At 39.2% G+C, this 19,509-nt stretch overlaps 1 protein-coding gene across 4 annotated transcripts in view; it reads right to left on the minus strand.

Moving 5' to 3' along the window:
• Window positions 1–19,509, minus strand: part of GRM7 (glutamate metabotropic receptor 7) — a 988,889-nt gene that overhangs the window by 65,642 nt on the left and 903,738 nt on the right. For all 4 annotated transcript variants that reach the window (XR_008381860.1, XR_008381859.1, XM_053600338.1 and 1 more), the window contains exon 9: window positions 2,102–2,348. Coding sequence is in view for 2 of the 4 variants with exons in the window: in XM_053600338.1 (XP_053456313.1) it covers window positions 2,102–2,348 (247 nt within the window). In the remaining 2 variants the exon portion in view is untranslated. The remainder of the gene's footprint in view (window positions 1–2,101; window positions 2,349–19,509) is intronic.

A 19,509-nucleotide genomic window follows, 5' to 3' on the forward strand; every position in this document is an offset into this window, starting at 1 on the left:
ACTTCTTTCTGGGAACCAATTTCATCTACCTCATGGTGTTCAATCTACCTTTAACTATACCATCATATGTACTTAAAAAATCTCACTGAAATTTATTTTTAAGCAAAATAAATTGCTTAAATTTATTTCAGGAATGTAAGGAAATTAACATTGAATTTGTGTGCTACTTGTTAGACATACTATTTTGTGATACATTTATCTTATGCCGTGGATATTATTACCTCCATTTTATACATAAAGATGGTGAGTTTTGGACAAGCTCAGTGACTCTTAAGGCCATTGGTAAATGGAGTGGCTTGGATTTGAACCCAGGTCTGCTACAGCCCAAAGCCTCGGCTCACCAAATGCCACAGCAGTTCACCATCCATCCCCTCCTCTCAATTGACTGAGTTGCTCTGGAAACACAACAGAGTGTTTCCATTCATTCTGTCTCTCCCTTCTCTCAGTGTGATTCCTTTTCTGCTTTTTATTTTTTTTTTGTAGAGACAATCTCACTTTACCACCTTCGGTAGAGTGCCATGATGTCACAGGACTCACAGCAACCTCTAGCTCTTGGGCTTCCACGATTCTCCTGCCTCAGCCTCCCCAGCAGCTGGGATTACAAGCGCCCGCCACAACGTCCTGCCACCCTCGGTATATGGGGCCGGCACCCTACTCACTGAGCCACAGGCGCCACCCCCTTTTTCTGCTTTTAACTTTGTCCCCAAACCTCTCCTATTGAAAAGTCAAGATGAGGCCCACAGTGTTGACAATTAACCTTGTTGCCTTGTCTATATATTTTCAAAGCGTTTGACAAATATTCACTGAATTATTTACCAGTGCAGATGGGCAGAGAACATGGACCTTTACACAGTAGTTGTCAGGATGAAACCCACCTGGGTACTTTTCTTTTAAAGGTATCTATCTCTCCTACTGGCAGGGCAAAAGCATTTCTTTTTTTTTTTTTTTTTTATTGTTGGGGATTCATTGAGGGTACAATAAGCCAGGTTACATTGATTGCAATTGTTAGGCAAAGTCAGGGCAAAAGCATTTCTTCAAGAATATTTAAAATGAGAAACTTCTTTCTTCTTGGCATTAAGCCTTTGCTTACAAAAACATCAGCTCATAACTGAAATATGATATGTTGTAATGACGGTTAACCTGAAACCTCTTCTCCCTTAAAAACGGAAAGTGTCATGAACCCTTGAATCTTCCCCATTCTAAATGCTACTGGCCAAAATATTCCCTGATAACAAATCCTAAAATTAGTATTTTTAATCTGAAATTCACTCTTACAGCCCTCTTTATAGTAAAATTAGTGATCAAGGATCTTATGCATTTAACTTCTGAGCTGGTCTTGTGTTATTTACAAAGTGACAACTCTATGCCCATTTTAGTTGGGGTCAATCTTAAGCATGACCGAAAACTCCCGGGGTATTGCAGACCTGCCACAGAGCATCTCAAATCTAATATTTCTTCCTTAATTTCATCCTTTAATTTTTATCATTTCACAGAATAAATCTCTGCTGCGGTGATGTGCCAGGTTTTTGTCCTACATGCTGATCTTTGTCCTACTGGCCTGGTAGTGTCTGGTCCTGTTGCACTCTTATGAAAGTTTGACAACTTTTTCCAACATTTTATATGACTTTGTTTCTAGAAGTCTTGCTTAGTCAAAAAAAAAAATTACTTCCTCCATATTCTTATGCCAATGAAAAGAAGTTTGCTTTCCAAAATTCTTAAATATTCCAATTTTATTCCATACAGCATATTAGGTATGGGAGTTTTTTTAACAGGAAGCCTACAAAGACAGGTGGCTCCCAGCCTGATGGGTATGTTTATGTCAATTGGAGGGTTCAGTATGAAAGGATAAGAAGCAAGGGAAGGGAGAAGCTTCTAAAGCAAAGCCTCTAACAGCTGCTTTCCAACAGGGAGCAAAAAGAAAAATGGTGGCAGGAATAAGTTAAATTCAGAAAAGCAGATGTTTGCGTACACCAAGGCAACTTGTTCCTAAGACAAGAACGTTCACCATATTTTCCCAAAGAGAGGCAGGCAAGCACACAGCACATTTTCTAGAGCTTCCTGATGTAGGATGGGAAGGTGAAAGGAAAGGAGAGTTACTTACTGTTTGGGTCTACGTTTTCACAGAGTTCTGTCTTTGCCTCACCGTTGGGTCTGTCACTGGGTTTGTGTGACAGCCGGGATGACATGGTGGCTGCTGTGACTACCGCCTTGAAGCTTCGCTTCCGTTTCTGCACATTGAGTTCAGGGTGAAAAATGATGATGTACACTTTCGGCATGTAAAGCATCCCCAGCGCCACTGACGCACTTAGGTTCATGGAGATTGTAAGCGTGGTGGTTTGTATGTAGAGCTAGGAGACACAACACACAAGGCACTATTACAAATAAAATGACCGCAGAGGGGGTCTGAACACTTAAAGCGATGTCAAGAATGGCAAGGGCTAGGGGAGAAAACACAGCAGTCTTCAGGGCATTCTGATAAAAAGGAAGACAGGACGACTCTGCACGCTTAGTGGGCATTTCATGCACCTGTTAACTGGTTGAATGCCATCAGGTGAATCCATTGCCCTGGAAAAGTCTCCTACATGGAAATTTGAAGTAGACCTTTAATCAGATTTGAAAGACTTTTAAATCAAAATGACATCTAAATATGAAGACATGAGATTATAGAAATTTGCAACCTTGAGTAAGACATGTTTGCTTTTTTATTCTCTCTCTCTATAAAAGGTTAACACAATATGATGTGTATTACATTGGAGTTCTGAGTCCTTATTAGAAAAGACTTTATATTAATATGTTTCTTTTTGTATTTTTTTTAAAGGTACACCTTCACCATACCTACCAAGGAGTGAGTTGAGTTTACCTGAAAACTAAAATCTCCTTGCTTAATACTGTTTCACAAAGAGTAAATGACAAGTGACCAAGATTTAGAGATGTTGCTTTGTCCACTCTTTACACTGACAAATTATTAGTAGAATGCAAAATTTCGTGCTAATATTGTGTTATCTGTAGTCTGGATGGTGCCCCCATGAATGTCTTTGCTTCCTGAAGAAATCAGCAATCAACCAATTGCTTGCTAACCACTCCCTGGGTTGTACATGTGAAAATGTGATGGCTGAAGAGTACGGGAAGCTCACCTTGGTCTGGTTTGTATTACCATGATCCAGAACTTCCCAGTTCAGGCATGTCCCTATTTCACATGACTTCTAAAGGCTGTTTAAATTGAACAACTAGTTACTATTGCTTTTTATGTTGAGGTAAAGCCTAGTTCCTTGATAATGCATTCAACCACAGCCTCCCATAGCTACACCTTCTCTTTGGTCTGATGATAAGATCCCCATGCTTAATGGCAACTACAAGGCCTCACATGCTTTGCACTTGCCTACTTCTTCAGACTGATTGTCCATCAGTTCCCACCTCTCTAACCTCTGTCCCCTCCTTGCCTTCCCAGAGCTCCATCCACACGGCTGTCCTTCATGTCTTGAGAATACCATGCTCATTCAATCACAGAAATTTTATACACGCCATTTTTAAAATTCTATTATTTTACTTTATTGATTATGTGGAATGTTCCTCCTTTGCTCTGTAGAACACCCATCCCAGAGCCTCAAGTCTTAGATGGCTTCTTAAATACTCTCAAAGAACTATTTTCTTAAGGTCATTGGTCTTGATTTTTAATTATACACTCAACTAGTTTGTTCACTTCAATGTCTGTCTTCCTGACCAGACCTTTAGTCTTTCTGGGGCATCAGTGTGTCTGCAGTTCAGGCAAACAGGAGGCACTTCATCAATGTGATGGATTTGTTCACTTATTTCTATAAAGGGCACCCTTTTCCTATCTATAACTCTGTGGTCAAATAGCCTATCTCTAGACATACAAGAGTTTTTTCACCAGGCTGCCTGGAAATTTTGACTTTAATTCTTCAAGCCAAGGCTCCACTGAAATCAAAAGTAACTTTGCCAACTTGTCTGGAAGGAATACACTTTTATAGCCAACGTTAATTTGAAGTTGTATGTCTCTGAATGTTTAAAAGGAGCTGTCAGCTGCTGACTCTGTGATATATAATGAATGTGAAATAGAAAACAAAACAATATTGAATTAATGAGCCTTTAGGTTGTGAATTACACTATATTTTTAAGTTTCATGTTTTCCTACTAGAATACTTTTAGACTCTTAATGTAATTCTACCCTGCTCACCTACAGTCTTCAAGAAAGGTTTACCATGGTCACCGGCCTTTATGGACCTAAACCATGTACCTTCTTCCCCTCATGGTCAGTGCTAACATCCTACACACCAGGGCTTTGTAAACTATGCTGTTGGGGTGTTCAATGTGTGGCCTATGGACTGTATGTGGGTTACCTGAGGACTGTTTTGCTTATCTGTGGTGTCAGGTATCCTAAAAATTGTGCAAGGACATTTTTTTTTTTTCTAGCTCATCAGCTTTTCTTAGTGTCTGTGTATTGAATGGTGGCCCAAGACAACGCTTCTTCCAATGGGGCACAGAGCAGCTATAAGATTTGACACCCTTCCTAGCCAGTCCAAAAAAAAAAAAGCTACTCCATGGAGTCTTAGTTTTTATTTCTATTTTTCTTCTTATAAGTAAATTAATTTTTGCATTTGAGGAAATTATTCACAGTTTGTTTTATTATATGTATGCACCTATACATTATATTTGCTTCCATATATTTGAACGTATAGGTGTGTGAATACATACATACTTTTTCTTAACGAAGACTACCTAGTGACTTAAGTTTTCAAAACTATGATGTTTATTTCATGGAGTGTTCAATTTTGTTATATTCAAACTAGAAACTATCAAGCTGTTTGTACTTTGCTTAGAAGGTTTTTCAGTCTCTAGTGACTCTTCAGAAGTACGTGGAAACCAAGATAAATTTTACTGACCATATTTCTGCACTCTCACCTCCCAAATCCACTTTACATACAACGTTGAATAAGAAAGAGTGTAGTGCTAGTCTACGTTCAGTTCCCATTTACTAGTGTTGTGATCTTGGGAAAATTACCTCTCTTCAGCTTCTGCATCTGTAAAATGGTAATAATAATAATAATATTAGTACCTACTTCCTAATAGTTCTTGTTAATTAAATAACTTAGTATCTGTGAAGTGCTTCAGATAGGACCTCGTATGTAGTAAGTAGTCTGTAAGCATTTTTTAATAAGGATAGCTATACATTGCTTAATGATGGGTTTCTGTTCTGAGAAACGTGTAGTTAGGCTATTGTCAGTGTGCAAACATCAGAGAATGTACTCAAACCTAAATGGTACAGCCTTCTGTATACCCGGGTTATATGGTATAGCCTGCTTAGCATTCCTAGGCTATGAACTTGTACAACATGTGACTCTACTGAATGCTGTGGGCAACTGGGACACAGTAGTATTATTCGTGTATCTAAATATATTTGAACATAGAAAAGGTACAGTAAAAATATAACCTTATAATCTTACAGGACCACCATTTTATATGCAGTCCCTCATTGGCTGAAGCTTGGTATGTGGTACGTGACCATGTATAGCATGAACATAAGAAGGCCTCCATCTAAGAGGATCGCAGAGTTATTGGTCCACAAGGATACGATCCCACTAAGAGCCAGAAGAGAAATGAAGTCACTGACTCTTTGGCCTTTGGTGAGGTGGAAGGCTCACTGCTAAGTCTTGGGTTTTCATCCCAGGGTCATCTCCCAGTGCTTTCTTTTAGCAAATGCAGATTCAGATTTGTATTTGGTTTCACAGTTCTTGTTTTGCCTGACATTTATTGTACACTAAACTACAGTGTATGAGCTTGGTTATTTCACACCATTTTATTTGCTTTATAATTTCTTTAGAAATGTAAAGGAGTTGGTGATCACAACCAATCTCTATGTCAAAACATAGGGGTCCTTGTGTGCAGTTTTATTGAGACCACGCCCTTCCCTCCGGGCTGACCTTCAGCTGAGCCTGATCCCATTTTGGCTGCCTGACAGGCATTGATAGTGGACAAAATAGGCCCCCCACCTTGGCCAATCCTGCATGGTTCAGGCCTAGGGAAGGACACAGAATGCCTTGGAATTTCCATATGTTTTGGTCATGAAGTCTTAATTTTATCATCCACCTAAATGAATTAAAATCTAGTTTCTGCTCCTGAGTTGAATGTGGCTTTTCTAACACCCACCATGTCTAATTTAGATTATAGAACTAAAGAGCATTTAGGAAAGGAACTCAGAGGCAAGCCAGCAAAGACCTGTGCGTGGTATTCTAGAAGTTTCCTTATGAAAATATGATACACGTAATCTACACCTATCATTATTCTCTTCATCTCCCACTTTTCTCATCTGTAAAAGGAAGAGAATAATTATTCCTACCTCACATGGTTGTTGTGAAGATCTAACAAATACATAGAAAGTGTTTAACAGAGTGCCTGGGAAAGAAGTACCTATGAAATGCTTTTTGTTTTATTAAATTTAAGGAGGTTGACTCTGAGCCAAAGTTGAGGAACATGACCCTGAGCCACACCCAAGAAGCCTTGAGCAAGTGGACTCAAGCAAGTGATGGTGGTGGGTTACGGTTTGCCTTTATACATTTTAGGGAGACAGGAATTACCGGTGAGTCATAAATCAGTGCATGGAAAACATACATTGGTTTGGCTCAAAAAAGTGGGACATCTGGAAGGGAGGGGACGCTTTCAGGTTATGGGTAAGTTTAAAGATTCTTAGCTGACAATGGGCTGAAAGAGGCTTTGTATAAAAGTCCAGGAGTTAGTTGAAAGGAATACTTAAGATACAGGCTGTCAATCAAAGACAAACTACTACATACACATGCCCAGACTCAGGTGGTTTGTTATGTATACTGAGGACCTGCAGGTATGTCTTGAATAGCCTTAAGCCTGTTAATGAGTCACAAAGAACATCTCTAGGAAGGGGAGAGGGCAAGATGAGGCATGTCTGATGTCCTTTCTCCAGGCTAGCAACTCAGTTTTATGGATCTCCTTGGCCGAGATGGGGTCCAGTCAGTCAGCCACTTAGAGGATGCTTTCAGATTTTATTTTAGCTCATAGTTTCCTCCTTTGGGCCAAGATCTACCAAAGGCAGCATCAATGGCCAAACTCTTATTTGGTCCCATGCATTGCCAGGGTGGTGTGGCTCCCTGCCCTGGGTCCATCCAGGCCCTTGGTGGGACCCTTGTGGCCCAGGAGATTAAATAGCCACAAGGTCTTCAGCCAGTTAAATGTTTCAGGCTAGATGGGACTGGAGGTGGACAGGTGCTCATCAACCCTTAAAACCCTTCTAGGCAATATAAGAGTAAAAGCCAAAATGTCAGAGGCAAGACTACCAAATTAGCCTGTCTATAAACTGTTGAGTTACTATATTCCTGGGTTTAGTTGCAAGCTTATAGAAAACATAAGCAAGTTAACCATTTATGAAGGGATTTAGAGATTTTTCTTGTATCATGGTATTTTAGTTTCTTTAGTAATTTGTCATAAGGTGGCTGATAAATTTCTTGTTACATAGACTTACAAAATGTTAGCTGTTAAAATTTTTATTTTTTCCAGGTTAAGTTGCTGGGGTGTAGCTATCAGGAGAAGGCTTCCTGTGGAACCACTTTCATATATTTTAAACATTTTATTTATGTGTTGTTGATTAAGTTGCAGGGTCTTCAAAATCCATACCTAAATGCATACCTACTCATGTCTAGTCAGACAGAAACATACCAGCAAGAGTATACTAGCAGAGTACCCAGGTGTGCAATCACTTCCATGCAAGGGCAACGCTCAGTTGAATTTGTTCCATGTATTGTCTCACCTTGGCCTAGCAGTTCATTGTTGAATAAAATGTGAGTATCACGAGATGCCATTATCGCTTTGCAAATCAGAGCAGCACTTCGTGTTAGCAGAGTTCTCCTTGTCTAACTTTCAATTGCTGGGATGTTAAGAAGTTTGAAAACCTATTAGAGAGTGCTCGTGAACAACTCGGAAATTTGCCAACTCCTCCGTGTAAATTTCAGAATCAGTTTAATTGAAGACTATTTGGAGAGATTTCAAGGCAAGCTGTTAATAATTAGTTACAATAATGACAGGTCTTAAACTTTGAAAATCAGAATATTCTCAGTGCTGTTCAAAAAACAGAAAGGAGAAGGAAGTAAAGAGGAATTTCAGGGCATGGAGTCTTAATATAGACTAGAATTCTTAGGAGAAGCCCCATTTCAGATGTTTGGGTCCATCAGAATTACTACTTATGTCTTTCATGATAACTATATACTCTAAAAATGAGCCAACAGTGTATTTATACTAGTGAATTAACCCTTTTGTCTATAAAAAAAAATTCAATTAGGAAAGAGTGGGGCTATTGGATGGTGTTAAAACACTGGCAAAGGAGATGGTTAACTTACGATGCTGGGCCTCCATTGACAACTGTATTTTCCAGATAGGCTCTATGGCAGATACCTTACTTTTCAACTGCTTGTTCATTTCACGCAGTTGTGGGGTCACCATTTTTACTGAGATGCTATGAGGTACCTGTACCACCCTAGGCCCCATGCACACTATGGGAACCACATGCTAGTTGCAGGAGGAAGGCAATGAAGAGATCTTTTGTATGATGGTGACTAACTAAAGACAATGTTTGCAAACTGATAAGAGAGAAATCTTCAGGTTTCCTCACCACAAAAAAATAACTATGCAAGATAATGGTAACGGTTAGTTAGGATGACTTAGCCATTCTACAACATATGTCTATATGTTGTGCACCAGAAATACATACAGTGTATATTTGTCAATTAAGACAAATATTCTGCCACTACAGAATGCATAATTTATTAATTACACATGAAATCGTTTCTTTCACCACACGTGCTTTTCTCTCTTCTCGGAATTCCCTTTGCTCACTGCTCTGCCTCTGATACTCTACTGATATTTGATGCCCAACCCACAGGTGCCTTCTACCTAAAGTATTGCCCATTTCCATGGTCAGGACACTTCCTCTTCTTGCCCTTTTCTTGAGGTGTAGCTCAAATAGCCCATAAAGTGGTGTGCTGAGCAGAGAATAATCCCTTGTGCTGTGAAATTGCTTTGAAAATACAAATGCATCCCTAAGAGACTGATAGTTTAGGGTACGATTTGAGGGCAGCACAAAGTTTGTGTTTATAAATATGTGATTCCTTCCATAAGAAATACTAGGTGATCACAGGAAGTTGTGCTCCACTGAAGCCAGTTGTGTAGGAATACACAAATCACACACACACACACACACACACACGAGCTTCAAATATCTGCCTGTTACCTACCCCTCCCACTATGTCCCAGTCAACTCCATGCAGCAACCCTCTGGCATTCGTTGTCATAAACAAATTTTAGGTCACTTTTTATCAGGTAAAGTGCCATAGTTATTGTACTTATACATTTATTTGCCATTTAACATGAAAAACCACACCACTATTCTTTTTGGGTTCCTATCTTTTATTTTTTAAATATCACTGATGACTTTTTTTCTTTTTGAGTGTTGAATCTTTAACCCAATTTTTCTCTTAAGTCATACGCTTTTTTATGGCACAATATTACATGGTGTAGTGATCTTTGTCATGTTACAGAAGAAATGACTAGATAATGAACATGACGTTTGCTGTAGGGTATGGAGTTATTAGATTCTGGTGAGCCAGAAAGTTCTAAGCTGGAGGCAAGTATTAGCTATGATCAACAGCCTTGGCATTCTGAATTGTTTCAGGAAAATCTATTACATATAGTCTTTTTAATAGCATTTTCTTATTATTACTTGGGTGCTTCTGTTTCCTCTTTACTAGAGTAGAGATGATAATACTTCTCTCCTAAGATTATTTTGGGGACAAAATGATGGCCTCTGTAAGTAGACAGAAGAATGCCCATCCCTTAGTAACCCCTCAATTGAGGATGTTAGTATTATTGATGTATTTCTTGTCTATAACACAACATACCCTTTTTTTCCTACACTGTTCTCTCTCATTTGAACTTATTAGATTTTTAATGATTGTCTTTCTTATGAAATCTACTGAATAATAACAGTTTGTTTTAGGGGAAAATCTCATTAAGTTTGCTTCTATTTTCTTTGAACGTATCCTCAAATTTCTATTTCATCTATCATTAGCTATCATATGCAAAATACCCAATTATGTTCCCAGGTGACAGTTGAGAATTGGGATGAGAAAGCTTTAATGAAGTCTTTAGGTAGGATGGGAGAAGTTTGATAATTCTCATGACGTTCCAATGTCTATGTAATAAAAATGAAAATTGTGGCCATTGTTATCACAGAAGGGAGGAAGGGGACGTTATTATCTGAGAGCTGTTTGAAACATTCGTATGATTTCATTGAAATGAACGTTCCAGGCAGTTAAGGCCAGTGTTTTCTACGTTCACTATCTATATGCTTGGCTTCCTAGTTTAGTGACCACATATGTGAGAATTACACAGCGGCACATGGCTGAGAAGGAGATCGTGTTTTGCAAGTCGGCTTTTCCCAGCCGTTCATAAGGTTAACATTCATGGGTTTTGCTTAGATGTGAAATAATACCTATTGATAGAATGTAATACATGCAATGGGAAAAAATCTTGGCTTTTCAAATTCCTGGTGGGGAGAGGATTTGCATCTTCTAAAAATGTGGCCATTGTTGTCACAGAAAGGAGGAAGGGCACGTTATTATCTGAGAGCTGTTTGAAACATTCATATGATTTCATTGAAATGAACGTTTAAAGGAAAGAAAACGCTCTACTGTTGAACTGAGTTCAAATCCCAGTCTTGGATTGTTGGTGGGTGAATTGGGGCAAGTTACTTTACTCTGGCGAGTGAATCAAGATTCGGTTTATTACCGGAGTTGTCTGTTATAAAATCTACCTCATTCTACCACTATCCTGAAAGCTTTCCCACTGTTTTGAAGATTAAAGGAAGTCAAGTGTGAAAGATGGATAGCAAACCCCCTGAAACATGGTGGTTGCTCAGGAAATCCAAATGTCATTATCAGAGTAGATGGCCCCACATTCTGTAGATAATATTTATGCTATTCTGTTTAGATTTCCCGTCTCCAAATAGATGCCAGATAGTTATACAGCTGTTAGATAGAGGATGTAGTAACGGGATACCACACACCAATTAGTCTGGGACAGGCGTCTGGAATTATAAATAATGGAGGCAACAAGATAGATATAGGACAAATTTACTGTGTTTTGTTTTCCTCGTCTAATATCTCCAGGCAGAAATGATCTTAAGTTTATACACAATTGCATTCTTTATTTGGACGGATGTAAGGCAAGCCCTCCAGGTGAATGCAAATCTGTTTCTGGAGCATGAGATCAATGATGACGTCCATGCTCAAAATCACCTGCCTCTCAGTACTGTGAGTCTTGCTGCTGTTATCTATTCCCACACAGCAAATCAGAGATGCTGTTATTCCAGTTGACCACATCCTCCGGAAAGTGCTCTGTACAGCCCCCATGTCATCCTAAGCTGCCCGCAGGCTATCTGGAGGGCTGAAGTCTTCCAGCCACTTCTGATTTTGCTCTGCATGTATAAGCACAGCTTACACACTCAGTGATACACAGGATTTCTCTCCTCCACCAACCCTCTGAACCTTCAATTTTGATTTCAAGATTCTCCCCACTCCTCACTCAGTTGATAAATCCATGCCAAAGGTGAAGTCACTCGTTCATTTCCATCTCATAAGTTTATTGCGTCCCCTACCCTCCCAAGCCCCCCAGCCTCCTTCACATCCTGACTGTGTCTTTTGACACAGGGTCTTTGCCTCTGCTTTCCCCTGTCCAGGAATGTTCTCCACCCCACCCACTTTGGTATTGTTTATCCTTCAGACAGCCACTTGATCTGCTCTTCTGCAGCCAAGACTCTTCCAACCAAGACTAGGTAATACCAATGGTGGAACCATTGTCCAACCAGCAATTTCACAAAGAAATTCCACCATTGGTATTTATGTATGTGAATGAGTGAGTGAGAGAGAGATTAATATCTGTCTTTCCTGCCAGGAAGCCCCTGTCTATTTAGTTCACCATTGCCTCCTCTGGGGTCGGGAAATAAAAAGATTTAATTGATTTCATTAAGAAAAGAAGTGTTGGGCAGACAAAGAGACTCCATTTCCAGTCTTTGGCTCCACCCCTGGAGTAATCACAGAGAACAGAGAGCAGAAAGGTACTGTGATGGACAGGAAAGAGCAGACTCATGAGCCCTCGTGGTCCCTGCAATGAGCATTCCCCATTCCCCGAACAGGCCCCATGAAGGAGGAGTGGGCTGTTTTGGCCTGACGATGGCCCCTATATTTTCTAGCCCATCTTTGATCCATCATTAAACAATAAAGCATTATCATCAATAATGACTCCTATAGAGGCTGTTGCAACAATGAAAATCCAGCAATCCTACATCTTTTGAAAGGTTAGAAGCTTTTCTTTCCAACAGCTTGTGATAACACCCAGGTTAGCACCTAATTGTCTCTTCACAAGGGAACAAAAAAAAAAAAAAAAAAGGAATGGTTGTCATGACAACTCAGGGAAGAGTTCAGACATGGAATATTCTTTTTTGACATAAAGCGCTGCCTTTGACTTAACTGTGACCCTATATGCATTTTGTTTTTGCAATGTTAATTCCTCTTCAAGTTTTTAAAAATTTTTTAATAAATACTTTTAAAACCCACCTTCCTTAGAAAGTGCAAAAGAGATCTATAAAATGGTTAGACAATGGGAATATGAATAAATTCCTCTCTTTTCACACCAGAAAATATCTAGGCCCCTGTATTGAGTGCTTATAATTTAGGGAAAAGAATTATTAGACAAAGGTCTATTGTTTCTGACTCCTGAAATGAAACTATATCAAACGCTGATGTAACTCTAAGAAAAAAAGACATAAATGCGTATTAAAAAATCTTAAAGGTGAATTCTCTATTCAACTTTGGCTTAATGGAATCACCATCTTTGTGTGTGGAGGGTGTGTGTGCATGTTGAGTTTGTGTGTGTGTGTGTGTGTGTATGTAAAGGAAGAGGAATAAAAGTCTCCTTCAAAGGACACTCAGAGGGGTCTCCAGGGACATCAGGCCTGCCCATCAGTTGCCTGAAGAAGTTCCCGAGAATGTTATTCTCATTTCCATGCAACTAAACATTTATCATCTTTAAGGCTCACCTTTTTTTTTTTCAGTCACTGGGGGCTGCTGAGACAATCAAATGGGCTTTTTGGACGATGGTGAAAATAGGGCATTCCATCCACAACTTGCTTCTCCACAATTTTCTCTTTCTCAGGAACCATTACTTCCATCTGGCCAGTTGTACAAATTAGAATCTTAAGGATTATTTTTTAATATTAGCAGGTTCCTCATGTTTTATACTTTATATCTAGTCTGTTACCCAATTGGCTAATATTATCTACAGTATTCGTCATATAATGCATTATATATGATGTAAGGTGGTAATACAATTAAAAGTACCTGCCATGGTAGCACCCACCTGGTTTCACTGCATCCATTTTCACCTCCCTCCAAGCAATTCTGCACAGAATAACTAGAGGGATCTTTGTGAAAGCTACAAATCAGGCTATGTGATTGCATGTAAATTATCTTCAAAGATTTCTCTTTACTCTGCAGTACCCAGCTTGGCTGGTCCAACTTCCTAGCTCATCTTTCTTGAGTATGGTTTATCTTCACTGACATTCTTTGGTGCTTGAAGCTCATTTCCCCAAAGAGACTTAGTGCATACAATTCTTTCTGCATCAAATGTTTTGTGTTTGTTGCTGTTGTTGTTTTGCCTCAGTGTCCTAACTCATCTTTCAGGTTCAACCTCCATACATTTTCTCTGACGAACTTTCCATGACCACACAACACTCCATCCACGTGAATTTTCTCCTTAACAGCCTGCTCCTTTTGTTCACTGTATGCATTCCTGTAATACATACAGTAATTATCTCTGCCGTCTTAGATTCCGTTACCTCAATTCCTACTCTCCAACTGGAATTTCAGCTTTGTGATGGCAAGGGAAAGAAAGACTCTAAAACATGTTTTGAACAAAGGAAGGAAAGCAATTAAAAAAATAATAATTCCAAAGTAAGGTAAAATAAAAATTCCGATGAGTAGATCTGGCCCTTTTTTTGAGATGAAAAGACATTTTGGGTAGATTTGGGTTCGTGAAGTGAATACACATAGAGAATGTTAATTTAAAATCCTGAGTGTCCAGAGAAGTTATCTGACGTGTGGAGGGCCACAGTGATCAAGGGGGAAGCACAGATGAAGGCTGAGGCCTTTGGACTGCCAAATTCATTCCGCTACACTGATACTCACTTTCAACTAAAAAGCCTATTTAATAAAAGAGTAGATTGTAAAATTTTAATTTTTCATTCTCTAAGGTTTTAATCTCCAGTGCTTAGAAAAACAAATAACTCTGTATCTAAAAGGAACTGACAGAAAATTCTGATTCTTTACCACAAAGTGCATATTTGTCTCTGTTTGAGCAAACATCCTCTGTATGGAATTGAAACGGTATCCAATTTCTTTGTCAAATCCAACCTTTAGTCAAAAGAATGCATCATCACCATCTCTCCCCACCCCACACACTTATACCTAGACTGATGTCCCAAGGATCAAAGGTGTGTTGAGGAAGCAGGAGAAAAAGGAAGAAAAATAAATAATACACAAATGGAACGCGAATACTGTCTGAGGCAGGGACAGGTTGCAATGACCTCTGGTTCTGCTGATGTGGTGATGTCATGGAATTGGCATTAGCTGGAGCTGGTCAGAAGCAGACCAAAGAAACCGGGCACAGGGGAGCAGCGGGAACTGCAGCCATGGCAGGAAGATAGATTGGAATTCTTTGAATTTCAAGTAATCATTGAATGTCTCAGTATCTATATTATTGTCTTTGTATGGTAGGACAAGACTTCTTCCTTCTCCATCTACTTTCTAGCTGTTTAGCTTATATTTAAGAATGGAATAAAAATAGAGGATCTTTGGCATTCCAAAGCAGAAACTCTTTGCCCACGATAACACAGACAGAAACAGACTGAAAGGATGCCCAGGCCTCCAGTGCAAATGGTCTGGTCCCTGCAGAATGGGTCTGACTCGTGGGATGCCCAAAGCAGAGCATAGGATGAGGAGCTGGCACCCTTGGGAAGTTAAGTCCAGGGCACTAGGAAAGAGGACAAAAGGGGATGTATTCTCTAGTGACAGGGGGGTGACCTTATGGGGGAGCTCAGACTGAAAGGGCAAAACCTCAGGCAAGTCTCATCTCTTTAGCCAAGGTAATTCCCAAAGAAGGCTGTCAGCTGACAGTTCTCAGATGATGAATTTACCAGTATCTGCAGGAATAAATCCCTCAAGGAGAGGGAATGAGCTGACCAGGAGAGAGGAACACGCAACTCCACAAGAAAGGGGACATTCAGCTTGGATTGAGGATTGTGGCCGTGCTCGTCAAGAAGTGACCCTATTTGTACATCCTTCTGGATTCTAGAAAGTTTGGCTGGCTAATTTTAGGGTATCTAACACATCAACTGACATGTGAGTTATGAACTATTTTTCACATTACTTTTGTTACATTACTAATTTTCAAGTTTTTATGTTACTTTATATTATGCATGTTTTAGGATCATTTTGAGAGTTTGTATTGCGCTTTCATAATAAAACATCATGGCCCCAAGGAAACATTCTCCTTTTGTGTGTGTGGCAGTCAGTGTGGTAATAACGAACTATCCCACCTATTCCTTCCATTCTAAAGCTGTAGCACCCATTAGAGGTATTTTAGGAGAAGCTTCCCTTTCCCTTGTGGTCAGAACAGTGAGACTTAAGTTTGTAAAAAAATATAGGGTTGGCCCACCAAGGTAGTTCATGCCTGCAATGCCAGCATTTTGGGAGGCTATTATGGGAGGCTCCCTTGAAGCCAAGAGTTTAAGATCAGCCTGGGCAACATAGTGAGACCCCCATCTCTACAAAAAAATTTTTTTAAGTAGCTGGTCGTGATGGTGCATGCCTCAGCTACTTGAGAGGCTGAGGCAGGAGGATTGCTTGAGCCCGGAGGATTGCTTGAGCCCAGGACGTGGAGGTTGTAATGAGCTGTGATTGAGCCATTTTATCCCACCCAGGGAGACAGAGCAAGACACCATCTCTTAAAAGAATTAAAAAAAATAAAAATAAACCTTTAGGGTTAACAAACATATTCATGCTGTAGGGATAAAACTGTTGAATACAGTATCAGGAAACCTGAATTCTAGTTTCCCTCTGTCACTTAACACTTGTGGAAATTTGAACAAGGCTGTTTATAAGCTTTTACATGCCAAGGTCTTCACATTGCCTTTGAACCAGGAACATGTGTCTCCTTTCTCAAGCTAACAAACACATTCTTTTCTTTTTGATAAAATCCATGGCCTCCACATCATGCCATGAATTGAGAGAAGTTAAGTCGTGTTTTGAAGAAAATTAGACTTTTGAAGTAATAACAATATACAGTTCATAAATGGTTTTATGCCCATTATTTTATAAGCAATTATTTATGCACGTCTTGTATAAAAAGGATTAACAGTATATAAAAGGAACAGCAGCTGCAGTGTGTTATGGATATTTTGTTGCACTGTCCAGAAGGATCCCACATTCAGGACTGAGGGATTTATTCCTGAACATACTGATAAGTTCATCAGCTTTCAGCTGACAGCCCACTTTGGGAATTACCTTGGCGGAAGTGACTAGACTTGCCCAAGGTTTTGCCTGCTTCTTCAGAGCTGCCTGCAAATATTAAATGGGAGATGCTGGAGTATAAAGGCCTAGTCCTTTGCCCCAACTGGGCAGCTTCTGCACTTCTTGGCAGGTGGTCAGCTGAGCCCTATGGAGTCTGCACTAAGCTCAATTTCTCCCCCCACCCAATCCTCTTTCCTGTCTGCCCACTGGTGCTGATACGAAGGTCATTCCCAAATAACCTCATGCACTTGTGCTTTCCAGGAACCCAGCCTGAATTAGAGTAGCACTTAGAACCCTCATGAGCAACCCAGTTCTAATCAAGACCAAGAGTTTTCTAAGCAACAATTCTATAATTCCCTCCCCAGCACTTACTCAATGATCAGCTGAGCACCCTGCAACCTTTACAGAGGGCGGCAAGCAACTTCAGCACACCCTCTGCCCAGACTTTGTTCCTCCACTCCTATGATGATCTATGAACTGAAACATTCTCTTTCACTTTTTGTGTCTAAATGAGCATATACAAGACATTTGTCTTCCCTAGATTTTTTTTTAACTTTCAGATATTCAGAAAATTGGACATAGGGCAGAGAACTTTCCGTATGTTCCTCATGCAGATTCACAACCTGAATGTTCTTTCCTCACTCTCTCATGTCTAAAGTATTTAAAGGTCATGTACATTATAATACTCCACACATTTTTATTTCTGTATGCATCATCTAAAAAAATAAATGTTTTCCTGTATAACTGTAGTATTGGTATCGCACCTAAGAAATTTAGCAGGAGTTTCACAGTATCACCTAGAATATGTGATATGTTTGTTTCACATCTGATATATGTGATACAAAGCCATGTTTCTTCCATTTGTTCCCAAAATGTCTCATAAGACTCTACCCCCCATTGATAATCTAATCAAGGTACAGGCATCACATTTGGTTATCTCTCTTTATACTCATGATCTAAAAGACTCTTCTTAATTTTTGGCTTTCATATGAAAACTATAACCCAGTTATGACCTAAGAATATGGGGAACAGGGAGAAGGAGAGGAGGGAGGGGAGAGGATAGGGGAGGGTGATTGGTGGGATTACACCTGCGGTGCATCTTACAAGGGTACATATGAAACTTAGTAAGCGTAGAATATAAATGTCTTAACACAATAACTAAGAAAATGCCAGGAAGACTATATTAACCAGTGTGATGAAAATGTGTCAAACTGTTTATAAAACGAATGTATGGTGCCCCATGATCGCATTAATGTTCACAGCTACGATTTAATATTAATAAAAATAAAAACATAAAATCCGAACATAAATATTTACAGAAGATTTATACATAATAACCCCCAACTGGAAATAACCCAGATGTCCCTCAATGCTGAATGAATAAACAAACTTTTTTACATAAAAAAAATAAATAAAAGATTCTTCCCTCCTGTAGTTTTTCAACAGATTTATTAAGGTATAGTCCATAAACAATGGAGTGCATATTCAGAGAGGAGGAGTGGATGGATTTTGACATGTGTGCAACAGTGAAATCATCACTACGATCAGCACAGTGATCACATCACCTTCAGCGGTTTCCTTGTGCCCCTCTGTAATTCTTCACCTCATCCCTTTCCACCTGCCTCCAGGCCCAAGCAACCATTGATCTGTTTTGTCAGTAAAAATTAGCTTGGATTTTCTATGGTTTCATATAAATCAAATTTTACAACATCTACCAGTTTTCTAACTTCCTTTATTCAGCATAATTATTTTGAGATTCACCATGTTGTTGAGTGTATCAATAATTTTCTGAGTAGTAATCCATTGCATGGAGACACTATAATTTGTTTATATGTTCATCTTTTGAGAGACATTTGGGTTGTATTTAAGTTCTGGCAGTTATGAAATTTCAGATACAAGAATTCATGTGCACGTAGTTTTTTTGGGGGGATAATAATTACCTAGTAGATAATCACATTCGCAGGTACATGGATAGCTTGCTAAGAAATGGCTTTCTGTATTTTTGTATAAATTTTCAAATTGGCTTGTCAATTTCTACAATTTCTCTGTTGAGATTTTGATTGGTATTGGACTGAATTAATAGAATAGTTGGGAGAATTTACATCTTAACAATATTGACTCTTTCATCCCAACAACAAGGCATTTATTTCTACTTATTTAGATCAACTTTAATTTCTTTCAGTAATATTTTATAGTTTCCCGTATACATATCTATCATATTTGGTGGGTTTGTTGTTTTTTTGAGACACATGACTTTTTGGAGTATCCTTAGGGTCCATGCCAACATCTTACAAACTATCCCACATCCCTGATTTATCTGTTCTCCTAATTAAATTCAGGTCAAAGGTACTTGTTAGGAGTACTTCATGGCTAATCTTGCTAGTGCCAAAGTGTACTCTGTCAAGAGGTATAAAATATCAGCTGTCCTACTGCTGATGACGGCATGGTTAAGGTGGTGACTGGCAGATCTCACCATTACAAAGTTAGAGTTTACCTTTGTAATTGGAAAAATAATCTAGAGGTGATATATTGAGACAACGTATATTTTGGAGAGTTAAACCATAAAGTTTCTTTCACTACTTGTTTTAATTTATATTCTATGTTTGTCTATATACAGTAGAATCTCCATAGTTGATCACCTCCCTTCAAAGAACACCCTTATTATGAAACTAATGTAGGACCTTCACATGAAAGCTATAACCCAGTTACAACCTAAGAATAGGGAGAAGGGGGAAAGGGAGGGGAAGGAGGGGGGAGGGAGGTGGAGGAAGGGGGATTAATGGGATTACACCTGCAGTGCATCTTACAAGGGTATATGTGAATCCTAGTAAATGTGGAATGTAAAGGT

Source organism: Nycticebus coucang, chromosome 8 (genome assembly GCF_027406575.1).
Source record: "Nycticebus coucang isolate mNycCou1 chromosome 8, mNycCou1.pri, whole genome shotgun sequence".
NCBI lineage: Eukaryota > Metazoa > Chordata > Mammalia > Primates > Lorisidae > Nycticebus > Nycticebus coucang.